General features: G+C 44.8%; 1 protein-coding gene across 1 annotated transcript in view; it reads left to right on the top strand.

Moving 5' to 3' along the window:
- The window catches only part of Hhla1 (HERV-H LTR-associating 1), a 30,038-nt gene extending 17,007 nt beyond the window's left edge, over positions 1 to 13,031 (top strand). Inside the window, exons 13-17 of the mRNA XM_021232171.2 lie at positions 904 to 972; positions 1,286 to 1,360; positions 4,957 to 5,113; positions 9,377 to 9,459; positions 10,793 to 13,031. Of these exons, the coding sequence (XP_021087830.1) occupies positions 904 to 972; positions 1,286 to 1,360; positions 4,957 to 5,113; positions 9,377 to 9,459; positions 10,793 to 10,836 (428 nt within the window). The 3' untranslated portion in view covers positions 10,837 to 13,031. The remainder of the gene's footprint in view (positions 1 to 903; positions 973 to 1,285; positions 1,361 to 4,956; positions 5,114 to 9,376; positions 9,460 to 10,792) is intronic.
- Positions 13,032 to 13,823: the final 792 nt, after the last annotated feature.

Genomic DNA, 13,823 nt, shown 5'->3' with positions numbered 1-13,823 from the left:
GAGAGACACCATTCATGTCATTGGCAATTACACCTGAAAATGTTCTGAATGTCTTTCTAAGGTTTTGAAATCTAATACACATGCTCAACGTAGCAAAATTAAACAAGTGATTTAATAAATGATGACAAAATAAACTCTCCTTCTTTTCTTTATTCCAACCCTTCTGTCTCTTTTATGAATAAATAAATGAATGCTCCTTCTTCACCGGACTCCCCTACCTGCCCCCTTTTCTTTTCCACATTAATCGTGCAGAGCAAGGGTTTTGCTATGGCACTGACATATGTGCATATAACATGTTTTGGACGTATTCACTCTTCTACCACCCTTCTTTAGTCTCATTTCCTCTCCCCCTTTCCTGTTCTTTTTCTACATCCTTACCATTTCCCCTGTGAGTTTCCTGTAAACTCACTTCCTGGTTTTTCTTTGTCTTGCATCACTGCCTCTAAAGCAAACGGCCATTGGCCGAGAGAAGTCAACCCTTCAGACAGGCTAACTGCCTTTGTTGCATACTATCAATGACCCTATGTTGATTACATATGCAGCATGTATATTTGATGCAACGTAACATAAATGTTAATTACACATGCAGACACATGTATGCCATTACTTCCCTGTCCAATGCCTCCATCACTGTCCCATGCAGTGTCACCAAATCTCACTGGCATTGGCAAGTCCCCAGTGGCCCCATCATGCTTTACCCGTTGCTGGTGGGACTCATCCATTCATTCCCTTGCACGCTCTGGGAGGACCTTGACTGTGGCTGCATTTCTCAATCATTCCTGCACCTTCAGCATCCTGACTGACACCTGACCTAGTCAGCAGCCCCGGTGAGACATGGGGCGTCGTCTTCAGATTGGGCTCCCCTGGAAAGGATACATGCTCGCCTCTCTCCTTCCCTCTCAGGAACTCTGACCGCTGGAACACAGACTCCAAGTCCAACCAAGGCGCCAGCTCCGAGAGCCCCACGGACAGGTGAGACTGGGTGGCCAAACCAAGAAACTCCACACCTCGAAGGAAAGCCTGGGAGCAGGGGCACAGTGACACAAGAGCACCTGCAAGTCTGATGTCACTTTGCTTTACTAGAGGAAAAGAACCAGGCGAAGCGCTGCCGTTGTGTTGGGTGCACTGCGCATGTGTGTGATCGCGGCTAAACCCTTTGCTTGCCATTTGCTCACGGACTTTAAGAACTCCTATTTTTGAGGTGTTACGAGTCTCTGGCTGTGTGGGTACTAGCTCAAGGTCACCTCATATTAGTTTTGGAGAATGTTCCTCTTGCTGCTTGCAGATGCTGGTCCTGCAGAGGGGCCATTCACCCTTGAGTCGGAGCCAGCCCTGGTCCCCCCAGCCCACCATGTTTCAAGTAAGTAGCAGCACCCACTCATTGCTTAAGCTTGTGTTTTATGGCAGGAGGTTGTACGGTCGAATAGAGAGGTTTTTTGGATACATGTAGACTGCTAGGATCAAATCTCAGCTCACCTACTTTTGTGAGGTGTGGAGTCCAGGATTAATTCCCTCCGTTTAAAGCAAGAACAACTGCAATTACTGTGAGCGCTAGAAACGTCTGTTGTCTTTGTTCCTTTCTCCTTGGTTTTGTGTTAAGACAACATGTACTAAACTGACTTGAGATTTTAAAGCTCTGAGTTATTTAACTCAACGTTCATTGAGTGAGCATCTAGGGAAATGTGCGGATCGCTTTGCAAATAGAAGCTGCTCTTGTGATGAGCTGGTTGTCTGGTTGCTGGCTGAGCAGAGAGGGAAGAAGGCATGAAAGATGACTCCCAACTCCAAGCCCCATTGGCTGGATGTGACTCATGGTGGGTGTGTTTTAAAGGATGCTGTACTGGCCGCACCCCTGAACATCCCTTGGGTTTGATAAGCAGTGACTTCCTAGGCTGGCGTTTCCCAAGACTTGAATTTCTCAACTTTTGGCTGTTGCATGCTCCTCTTTTCTGTGTTATCAGTTCCCTGTGAATGAAATTGAAACAAAGCAAGTCCTTAATAGTTGGTCAGGTTCTCAGACCCCACCTGCTCCTGAGCATCTTTCTGTACACGCTTCCTGAATGCTGCAAGGCTGCTTGGTCGTATGTCAACAGGGCATTGTTAAACCACTAGAACCTACACAGTCTCCTGTTTCATATATCCTCGACCTCCTTCAGCCCTCACAGCATCCAGTGAATGGTGAATGGGCCTTTCAAACACAAAGACCCAATTGTGTTACCAAGAAACTGTGTCTCTGTCTCCTAGGATATCCAAAGGTGATGCCAAAAATAGTCGGGTTGTGTTCTCGAATATAAGTCAACTCTATCTACATCCATATTTATATTTATATCTGTATCTATAGAGCTGTCTCTGTCCATCCTTCCTTCCGCCTATCCACCTGTCTATCGTGTATCATCTGTCCATATATCCGTACTCATTTCTCCTGATTCTTCATTACCTGTCTGATGGACCTCTATCTGCCTACCTATCTTTTGTGTGCCATCTCCAACCTTCTGTCTATAATGTATCCCACAGAGCATTCCCTGCATAAAATACAGAGACTCTAATATCTTTGAGTCCATTATTTTGCTCATCCAAAAAGATGGCATTCATCCCTTTAGTGAACATATATTGAGCTCCTACTGTGTACAAGACTAGTGTTAGGACAATCTCAATTTTTCTGTCCAATAATTGTAGAAGACAGGTAATGCTACCGCATGCAGGGCTAGTATTAGGACCATCTTAATTTCTCTGTCCAATAATTATGGAAGATATACAATGATATCTTCATTGTCAGATTCTGGAAGGTCCCATAAACAAGAATATTTGCAGCTGGAGAAGTCACCCAAAAACCTGAATGAGCAACTACCTTCTGAAAGCATGCTGCTCATGTGTGGGCTCCTGCAGAGCCTTGGCATCAGCAAAAGCACAGGAGCCAGAAACACTGAGATTCCTGGGGTGCTGAACATGGTCTTGTGCTGCTGGTGAGAGTCATAGTGACTGAGGATAGACAGGACAGAGACCGTGAGATCATCAGCACCTTGCCTCAGTGCCAAGGAGTCTGGGCCGTACTCTGAGGTAGGGATGCTGTATGACCAGAGGTGAGCTGTGCAATAATATCCCTGACTCAGAGTGGAAAAGGCAGAGACCGGAATGGAGGGTGCAGTGAGCAGACTCGCGGATGACAGTGGCTACAGTTAAAAGGTAATTACATAGGCAGAGAGATCTGGGTCATGTTCAGGAAACATAATCAAAGAGATGCGATGATAATAGAGGGAGCTCTGGGGCGTGAACTGAAGTAGATCATGTGGATCTCCTGAGGTCACTTGCTGAGGCAGAGAAGTACAGACAAGGTGTGGCATGGAAGTGGTGTGTGGAAATCCATCCTTAAGGATGCTGGTTACATAGCAAGAATATGGTTTGTAGGAGTACAGGCATGGAATCAAATATCTGCAGAATCACCCACTCCCTGTTGTGTGCCTGAGGAAAGTTCCTGGTTCACGGTAGAAACTGCAGGACACATTGATGGAAGTCTGGTGGTCATATATGTTGTGGGGGCATTTAATGTTCCAGTAGAGTCATGGAAAAATATTTTGTTTCTATATATTTTAAAAGTCCTTAACTTTATGAACCCTCTTTACTTGCTAAATATTGCTGATAATTTTTAATTTAAAAATGCTCCAACTGGGGTTAGTCTCTGTTATAGGTCACTTGCCTAGCATGCCTGGAGACCTGGGTTCCATTCTTAGTACCACAAAAGTCTCATAAAATTTATAATGTGACAATGTCAGTACACTAAAGATGTTATTCAACTCAGTAATTGATGAGGAAACCAAAAAGGCCTTCAAGTTCTACCAATGGGGAAACCGAGTAGAGACTTACAAGCCAATATGGGGAAGTAATTTCACATGAGCTTGACAACTGATAACTTATAGTAGTAATTCTTCTTTTTTAAAATGGGGCAAAAATCAACAGTACACTTTTCAGACAGCAGTCATGAACACGCCAAGAACAGGAGTTATCTGCAGTGTTCTCAGACAGCAGCCATAGATGAGTATTGGTTAACTTGTACCACTTTAGAGCCATAATAATATTGATCAATAGAATATCTGTTAAAGAGTTCCCTTCCTGGGCTGTTGATGTGGCTCAGTTAGCGGGGTGTTTATCTACCATGAATGAAGCCCTGGGTTCAATATCTGGTACCACATAAATTGTGCATGGTGTTGTATTTATGCATGTAATCCTACAAGTCAGAGGGTTAAGGCAGAAGGGTCAGGAATTCTAAATTATCTCAGCTATACAGCAAGTCTTAGCCAGCCTGAACACACACATGCAGACACATGTACACCCACGCTGCACACATACATGCTGCACGCAAGCTGCACACACACACATACACACACATGCACACAAACACACAGGTACACACATGCTCACACGTACACACACATGCACACATATACTCTACACACACATGCAAACATGTACACGTGTGCACACACATGTACACACATGCACACACATGCTGCACACCACTGCACACACATACACACATGCACATACACATGCACACACACTACACACACACATGCGCACACACACAGCATACCCTCTGCATTTAAAGCATCCTCCATCCCCCCAGCCACCTATCCCCTCACATGATAGTAAGCCATCCTCTGCACCAGAGACACCCTCCTCCAGGTGCACCTCTGTTGCACACTTCAGATGCCTCTCAAAAGCATGATCCTCAGAGAAGCCATGTCTGCTCTCCTTGAGAAACTCAACTCTCCCACTCCCTGTCTCTTGAAGTTCTCACAGTGGTTTCCCTAAGCCATAATGAAACCATGCTCTGTTATGTCTGTTTCCAAACTGCCTGAAATAAGGGATAGACTGTACTTGCCTGTCATAGCCCTTACCCCAGAGAAGATGCTGGATGAGCTCTTACTGATATCACATGTCTGAGACTGCATGTTCCAGGGTGCCCCCAGCCGCTCCTCAAAGAGGGGACCATTACAGACGCTCCTCTGCCCCTGGCCATGAAGAAACTCAACCCATGCCTGATGGAACTCTGTCGATTCTTCCAGCAATGCCTCTGTGCCAGCCGAAAGCGAAATCTCAGTTCAGAAGCCATGAGGTAACCTGAGACAGTCACTCCTTTGTACATGTACTTATTACATGTGGTCTCTCTGGAAATTATCAGCTAGCCAGGCATTAAATAATTCCCAGGCAGAAGATAGGTGACCAAGAGGAATGTACAGTACAGTGTGCCCTCTTCTAGACTGTTACATTGTTGAGGTCTACCTTGGGGCTTTATTCACCTCTATATTCTCAAACCCAAGCATGGGATGTGGTAAATACATTTGAGCTGAGCTGCACTGAGCTGATTTTATCTGAGATGAATCGAGAGGAGTTGAGAATAAATGATTGGGATGAACTAGATGCGGGAACTGAGCTATGTTGAAGAGGAGTGGTTTTGCATAAAGCCAGTTGAGCAAAGCAGACATGAGTTATGCTTGGCTGGACTAGGTTGGATAAGTTTAAATGAGATGATGAGGTAGGTTGCGTTGAGTTTGGGCAAGGTGAGTTGAGTCGAGTTTGGGTTAAGCAGAGTCGAGCCATACTATATCTGGTAGAATTTCTACTGAGGACTTTGAATACCGGTGTCCTCCACTTGATGAACTTTTCTAGAAAAATGTTACCAAAACATTTGCCTATCTAAATTAGGCCCTGTCCGCTGTTGCCCGTCAGATGAGATGATGGTAAAATATGGTCAGAAGGCCCACAACACTTCATTGTGATGATACGGACATTGATGTGCTCTTGTCCTTCAGTAGAAGACAGTTCTGGGATTTGTCTTTGGTTGTTAAATCCAGAGATAACACTAGAAATGTACAGAGTTCCCCAGCAAGCAGAGGACCAATTTCTCAAGTCTTTAATGTTGTCTTAAAAGCTACCTAAAACATCCTTCGTTTTTTAAAAATCTCCATTATCCACTCCACAAGTCAAGGCCAGGTTTGCACCCTTTCTCCATCATCTATTTATAGATTTGATCTAGAACTCCTCAATAGGCTTGGGTGTTTTTTATTTATCTATGGATGGCAATAAGCAAATTCACAGACGACCCAGTGGTGGGAACAAGCAACGAGAGGGTGTTTCTTCACAATGAAGAAAAGGAAAATCTACGAAATAATACTAGAGTCAGCCCGCTTCAGTAGATTCTTGTCTCCCTCACTGAGTGTGTTGAGTCTCTACTATTTGTCAGTCATGCATTATACTAAGTCAAGTGTTGTAAAGATGAATCACAAATAGATCCAGAAACTGCATTATACTTGGGGGAATGTAATAGCTGTCAATAAAATTGAAGTGACAGGACTAAGTCATCTATCCAAGCAAGAATGCATTAGTCACAACCCCTTGGAAAATATCAGAAATGAAAATATCCATAAGGGACAAAAGACATGGCTTAGCAGGTAAGTGCCTTGGTGCTCTTCTAAAGGACCTGAATTCGGATCCCAGCACCCATGTTTGGTAGCTCAGAAATATCTGTTACTCCAGCTCCAAAACCCTCTTTTGGCCTCTGCATGCACATGCACACATACACAAAAAAACTGATGTTTTTCTAAAAATTTCTGGATTAATTTATAGGAATATTTCCATGAGTTTACAGGGTTTCTGCAGTTAGTGTTGTTGTTGAATTCTAACTTTAAAGCATGGTGGTCTGATAAGATGTTGAGGTTTGTTTTATTGCCAAGTATGTGGTCAATTTTAGAGAAGGTTCCATGTGGCACTGAGAAGAAGGTATATTCTTTTCTGTTTGATTGGAATTTTCTACAGATGTCTGCTAAACCAAATTGGGTCATAACTCTTGTTAGTTCCTTTGTTTGTTAAGTTTCTGTCTGGTGGTCCTGTCTAGTGGTGAGAGTGGGGCGTTGAAATCTCCCACTGTAACTGTGTGACATTTTATGTGTGATTTGAGTTTTAGTAATGCTTCTTTTATGAATGTGGATGTCTTTGTATTGGGAGCATAGATGTTCAGAATTGAGACTTCATCTTGATGGATTTCTCCTGTGATGAATTAAGGCCCCAAATGGCAACCTTAGCCTTTTGAGAATAGGTTACGTGAGAATGGAGGTTCTGGCTGTTAGTATTTAGGCATTTTACTGGCCTGCCTATGGAGATCTGACAAGATACTAAGAGCACCACCTGTGAACATTCACTATGTTCCCTTTTAAAGGGGCCCCACCCACCTCTCATCCCTCTCCCTTTCTTTCTCTCCCTCTCTCTCTGTTCCTCTGTGTCTCTCTCTGTCTCTCTGTCTCTGTGTCTCTCTCTGTCTCTCTGTCTCTGTGTCTCTCTCTGTCTCTGTGTCTCTCTGTCTCTGTCTCTCTCTGTCTCTGTCTCTCTCTCTGTGTCTCTCTCTCTCTGCCTCTCTTTCCCTCTCCTGCTGCTCCTGTCCTCATAGGCCAATCTCACCTCTCCCATTTCCACTAATAAAAAGCCCCTCCCTCTCCACTTGATCTCAGTCACATGGTGTATTTCTCTCTTGTGTCATTTTTTAAATTACAACACTCTCCCTGTCTAAAGACTCACAGAGCACCTCGGGTGGCCCAGTGTCTCATTTGGTATCATCATATTCTAAATAGACCATTCTTTGTGGGTAGTTTGACATTCTTACTGGGTTGGAAACAGTATGACACTTGTGAAAATTGTTAGGAAATCTGCTGTGTACACTATCATACTGTCTGAGAAGGACTGAGACTAGGGTGTAGCCAAGGTTCCCAAAACTGGCATTTAGCTGTCTTTGCTGTACTTGAGATTGGGTTGTGAGTCAGTCAGACTTCATCTTAAAATTATGATCTACAACTTACAAGCAATGTGGGGTTAGGTGACCAGTCACGTGTCTCTTTGAACCTTGATTTATCCCGTAATGAACTTAGATTAGTCCTGCCTACATCCTAGACCACATGTCACATAATTCTACCAGCTTGGTTCATAGAAAAAAACCTGCAAAGCACTTGCTACAATGACAGTGTTGTGAAAATGAGACGAGACAATGTATCTGATACTCAATGTATCTGATACTCTCACCAGCACCAGGAACACTGTTGACCTAATAGCTGTGCTCTGACTGGTGCATTGCTGCATCTGTCCCTTCTCTGGCACATGGCACATGTTGAGGCTGTGACAATCAAATGCATAGGACTGAGTCGGTTAGGTTTACAAGAAGAGTGATTCTCTTGTGTCCGTCCGTCTTTGAGACGTCTTCTTAGCTCTGTCTGTGGTCAACTTTATATTGAATGATACTGCTCGCACAAACTACATTTCCCACAATGCCTAGCCATGCAGTTTCCTGTTTGTTTGTGCAATGAGAGACACTGTAGAATAGAGAAGCCAGGAAGTTTCTCTACATTTCTGCATTTCTAGATTCAGGTGTCTCTTCTGAGTTTCCAGCCTCTATAAGAATTCCACAGTACAACTCAGCATTTCTCTTCCCTCTGTGTTCATCGTATACTGGCTCCTGTTTCTCCAGACAGACATAGGAATGTCCAGCAGACACAGGAATGGCTCTTTTCTTCTTGCCTTTGTTTCTTTCTTCTCTTTTAATCTCTTTGGGACCAACTTTGAGTATGAATTTACTTTATTAAAGCACCTAGTTATTTCCACTTTCCTGTGTGGGGTCCTGACTCCAGCACTGGACTGTGTTGCTACTGGAATGACAATGTTTCATAGCACAGGCTAAAATCCACACCACTGGGACTGCAGAGATGGCTCAGTGGTTAAGAGCACTTATTCTTTCAGAAGTCTGGAGTTCAATTCCAACATGTCTGGCTCAACCAGATGCCTGATACGTCCCAATAAGAAGTGAAAGCCTGGGCTGAAACCTCTCCTCAGAGCGTACCCATGGCCTCTCCATTGCAGAGTTCTGAAGTAACACTCAGTGCCTCCCATAGGTAGCTGGTTATCCCCTTGCAGTGCATTGCACCATGGCTAGCAATAGAGCTCTTCCACTCTGTGTCTCACAAATACAAAGGAACATCCTCATTTATTGAACATTTACACATTGGTATAGTTCAGAAACGCCACACATATTATTTCCCTTAATCCTATATCATTGCCTTTTACTTTCATTTAAGAAACTAAGCCCTGGAGAAATAAGTACTCAACATAACCTCATAATAAACTGTAGAGATCTAAGATTAAAGGGAAAGTCTGAATTCTTTTGTAACCAGTGTCCTTCTCTACCCTTTGTCTCATACTCTATAAAGATAAATAGAGGGTCCCTTGATGTAAATAATGGGTCCTGTTCATATTTGGGTAATTACTGCTTTTGGTCCTGGCTGCCGTCCCACGGCCATCACAGGAGAGTGACTACTCTCAACTCTGCTTGAACCTTTAGGTATTGTCTGGAATACTATTCCTGGTTTCTGAAGAATGCGACACTGATCTGTCAGAGGGTGAAGAGGGTGTCCCACTCTCGAAGTAAGTACCCAGCTTGCTGATGCAGTGCTCTGCAGTGAGTGCATTTGATGGGAGGCTCTGTGACTCTGCTAGGTTGGTTCACTTTAGCCAGGTCCAGAAGACTGCGCTAGGTCATGGAGTCAACATCATGTGAAGACCACCTAGTGTTCAGTCAACCCCTTAGCGGTTACAAGGAATCTAGAAAGCTGTGGGGGTCAAGTGATACGCACTACTGCATCTGCATGAACCAAAGCAAGTCCCTTAGCCTCCGTGTTCCTGTGCAAGCTAAAAAGACAAAACAAAACAAAACAGAAGACAAACTGCACACAAACCCTGAAATGCTCAACCAAAGGATATGCAGATAATTTAACTCACAGAGGACATGAAGTCCTAGAGGCAGGCCCATGTCCCTCCATCCTTATCCTGATTCTTGCTCCAATTTTAATTATGCACAGAAATGCCCAACATCACCTTTAGCTTAGCTAGACTGGTCTTCCCAGTCCCAACACCAACACTGAACCATTATATCATGTCACTAACCTGGATTCTCTGGTCAAGAATCTCTGGCCTTCTGAAAACCATGGCACTATATTACCTCTTCGGAAAACCCCTTCTGATATGACCAATAGCGATCCACAGGATCAGTGCCAACATTTCTTAGAAACTTCCCTTGTTCTTTTAACCCATCACCATCTCTCCCTCTTTCCCTGAGCTGTGTTTACAACGCTTCAGTCAGAGCCTCTCATGAAAATCAAGTTCTCTTACTCCCCTGCTCCCATGAGTGCCCTTGACTGATTTCCCTTCTTATTCCTCCAATTCTTCTACCTCAGGCGTGGGTTCCCTTGTTTCCTTCATCTCATTGTCTTGTTTCATATCTCTGCCACCACCTTCTTTCTACATTGTAGAAGCCAGACACTGGGGTGAGGGTTCCAGAGTCAAGGGCAGAAATCCTTTGCCTTGGTGTGTGAGCACACAACAGGACAGCTGATCAGCACATCATCCAATATCTCTTCTCTCCTCCATGCCCTGCTGCATCTTCTAAACACACAACATGCTATGTTTGCTGATCAACATAAATGAGTTTAAATGACCATAAGGCAACCTGGGGAGATGGTTGGAGACAGTTGGGTACCAAGAAAGCAGCATCTGGTCAGAAAGTGGAACAAATAAACAGCAGATAAATGTCTGTTCCTCCTCCACCCTGCTGCTGACTGGCATGGGCTCTCTCAAGAGTCCTGTAGAAGTGCCCTACACTTGCCATCAGGAAGAACCTAGACTGTAGCTGGCACTGTTCACTTTTATGCCCTTGTTCCATTCCAACCTCAGTACCCTGATTCCCTTCTTGCTCTTTCAGCCTTGAAGCAAAAATGCCTTGAGAATGTCTGCAAGTCTGTGTGAGCACCTAGAAGTGACGTGTGTCACCAAGCCGCCTCCCTGGCTTCGTTCCAGCTTGACTGTATTTTCAGAATCCAGGCATGCCCCACCCAGGTCATCTGTAGAGAGTCTCTTTGGAAGCATTGGGTTTTTCTCTCCTGTCAATCTGTGTAATATACTGAAGTCAAACGTTGCATGATCAGTGGAGTGACACCAGGCTTCCCTGCCTTCTTCAGAGCAATGGAAACCTATGATTGAGGTTCAAGAACCTACCATTATGCCTACATCCTGGAGCGAGGATTTGTATTATTATACACACAGCAGTCTAGCATAGAGAGAACTGAACCACATACTGCAAATGGCTCAAGCTTGGGACTTTTGGATGACAACTAGAAGATAAAGTGCAAAGTCTTGACTGTGTTTCAGAGGGCTCTCACTATGGTGCTGGGCAGTTGGCTGTACACAACTAAGCAGACTTCTCACGCTACAGCATCAAGATGCTCTCCCAAGTCCCTGTGTACGAGGTGATGGAAACTTTTCTTGGGACCATGGAGGTATGGTGATCTGGACTTCCTTTCTGCATGCCCCATTGTTTTCATGGGCTCTCTAGAAAAGCCTTGGGCTCAGCTGTTCAGGAGCCAGGCTGCGGAGCTTAGAAAAACTGATGTAGTCATGCTGCATAACTAGCAAAAAGACAAGTAGGAAAACTTGAGGAGAGCTCTGGCTTGACCTTCTTGTTCTCCTTGACACTTGCTCGCACAGACAGTCATTACACATCACTCTCCAAGATGACCCAGGCTGATACACGTGGAGTGTTGTCACCACGGAAGCTCGTGTGCCTCTGTGTTGTGTCATTTAAGAAGGGGGTGACTGAAGGGCTGTTCTGGAGTATTCGGTCTCCAGAAATTAAGTCGACACTGCATGGCTCAAGGCCCTCACCATAAGTCACATGTTCGCATAAACTACATGTGTGACCCAGAGTTTATTGGGTGCACATGCTCCTTTTGACTTATTCCAAGGCTTTAGGGGGAGGAACTGAGAGCCAGAACTTCCTTTGAATGCCTGATACTTCCTAAGCCAGATTTGTCTGCACACCCACATACTGATGGGCCCCTTAGTTGTATCAGGTCTCTTTTCACTATCCCTGGTCTTCACATGTCCCCTGTGAAAACACAGCTCTGTACAAGGCATGGTTAAACAGGTTGGCTTTCGGGTACGGTCCTGTGTGGAACCCTTCTCTCCTCATTTTCCAAGGACAGCTTTCCTTCTGGTGTGCTGACTGTCCCTGTTACCCTCTGTCTGTCACCTTAGGACTCTGTCGGAAGCATTGCTTACTTTAGTAATCCAAACAGAAAACAGTCCCCCAGCCCAGAAGAGAGTTGAGCGCCCTGATACTGCGTGTGAACATGAAGGTGCTCAAGGATGAAGAGCTTATTCATGGTCGGAGAAGCAGCCTGTGCTCTCCCACCCAGATACACAGAAAAAGGTTCATTTTTCATCTGAACGGCATTTCATCTGAGGCCTTTCAAACCACTCAGTTGTCAAGTTTGTTTGCTCCTGTTATCTTGACTTAGGGGAGGGGGTAGGAAATGACCTTTGGGTTTGCAAAGATGGGGTAAATGTAGCCAGATTTCTAGGGGCAAAAAGGATGTCCACCTCAATAGGAACCAAGGAGGTGTCCCTTTTATTATGTATAAGCTAGTCTGGCTGAGGCCTTTCTTACAGACCAAGTTTGGCTGGAGAGTGTAAGAGGCCTTAGCACAGCTGACACCATGTTAGAGGCACCGTTCTGACCCCAGCACCTGCCAAACAGGAACAAAGATCTAATCCATCAATGACCCAGAGAGTCCCTAAGTGTATCAACCTTGCTTTTTGACATCTGTAGTTTCAATTCTCACTAACTCTTTTTGCTAACAAAATTATGGTTTTTATGCAGAAAAGGCAAAGAATGAGGCTCAGGCAAGCTCCTCACGCTGCTGCCAGGTGCCAAGCAACACAGACTTTCCATTCTTTAAGAGTGTCTGTTTGTTCTCTCATGATCTTGCCTTTCAACAAAAGGATGGCCTTCTCCAGAAAGCAACTTACCACCTAGGACAGGCTGGTGGCGCAATCATGCATACCTACATACAAAGCTGTTTGCTTTTTTTCTTTTTGGGATTTTTGTCTGTTTTTTTGTTGTTTTGTTTTTGTTTTCTCGAGACAGGGTTTCTCTGTGTATCTCTGACAGTCCTGGAACTCACTCTGGAGACCAGGCTGGCTTTAACTCAGAGATCCGCCTGCCTCTGCCTCCTGAGTGCTGGGATTAAAGGTGTATGTCCCCACCACCTGGCTACAAAGCTTTTTCCTTGAGGAAATACCATGTGGACTTAACTACTCCAATCACTGGGAATGATGACCAACCATGACTACACCTTGGAAAGCCTCAAATGTTGGGCACCTCTGAGGTCTGTCCGGGGATCTTATATAGTGCGAGGACAAAGCTCAGAGCATCATATGAGACCAGTTCTCTACAGGCAGACTTCCTGTGTAGGAGCAGCAATGCTGGGAAGGACACAAAGTCCACATGCAAACCGCCTGCCCAGTGCTGGAGTCCCTGGTCTCCCAGGGCCTAAGGAAGACTAACGTGTATCTTGGCTTATGTGGTGGCTGTGGAGAGTTGCAAGCCTTGGGAGATGACACAGAGCTGGGATTCTAACTCATGGCTATGTGACTACCAGTGCTTAACTGATTCTGTAAGGGTGATGGGACATTTGTGTGCTGAAGATGACCAAGTAAATTGCATGGTTTCCTAAGCAACCTTATTAAACTGTATTCCTCCTGGAAGGAAACGGAAGAGGTTGTGTATATGCTCCATGCCCCAAACACAAGCCAGGTTGGCAAGAGAGCAGGTGGAGGAAAGAAAAGGGAAATGAGTGAGCAGGGAAAGAGTAGAGGAGTATGGAGAGAGAAAGAGAGGGAGGGAGGGAGAGGACAAAGCATGTGTTGCATAGCAGTCCCGGGGTCTGTCTCTG

Source organism: Mesocricetus auratus, unplaced genomic scaffold (genome assembly GCF_017639785.1).
Source record: "Mesocricetus auratus isolate SY011 unplaced genomic scaffold, BCM_Maur_2.0 Super-Scaffold_100023, whole genome shotgun sequence".
Lineage (NCBI taxonomy): Eukaryota > Metazoa > Chordata > Mammalia > Rodentia > Cricetidae > Mesocricetus > Mesocricetus auratus.
Note: the sequence above shows the minus strand (reverse complement) of the source record. Positions and strands in the feature narration are given on the sequence as shown.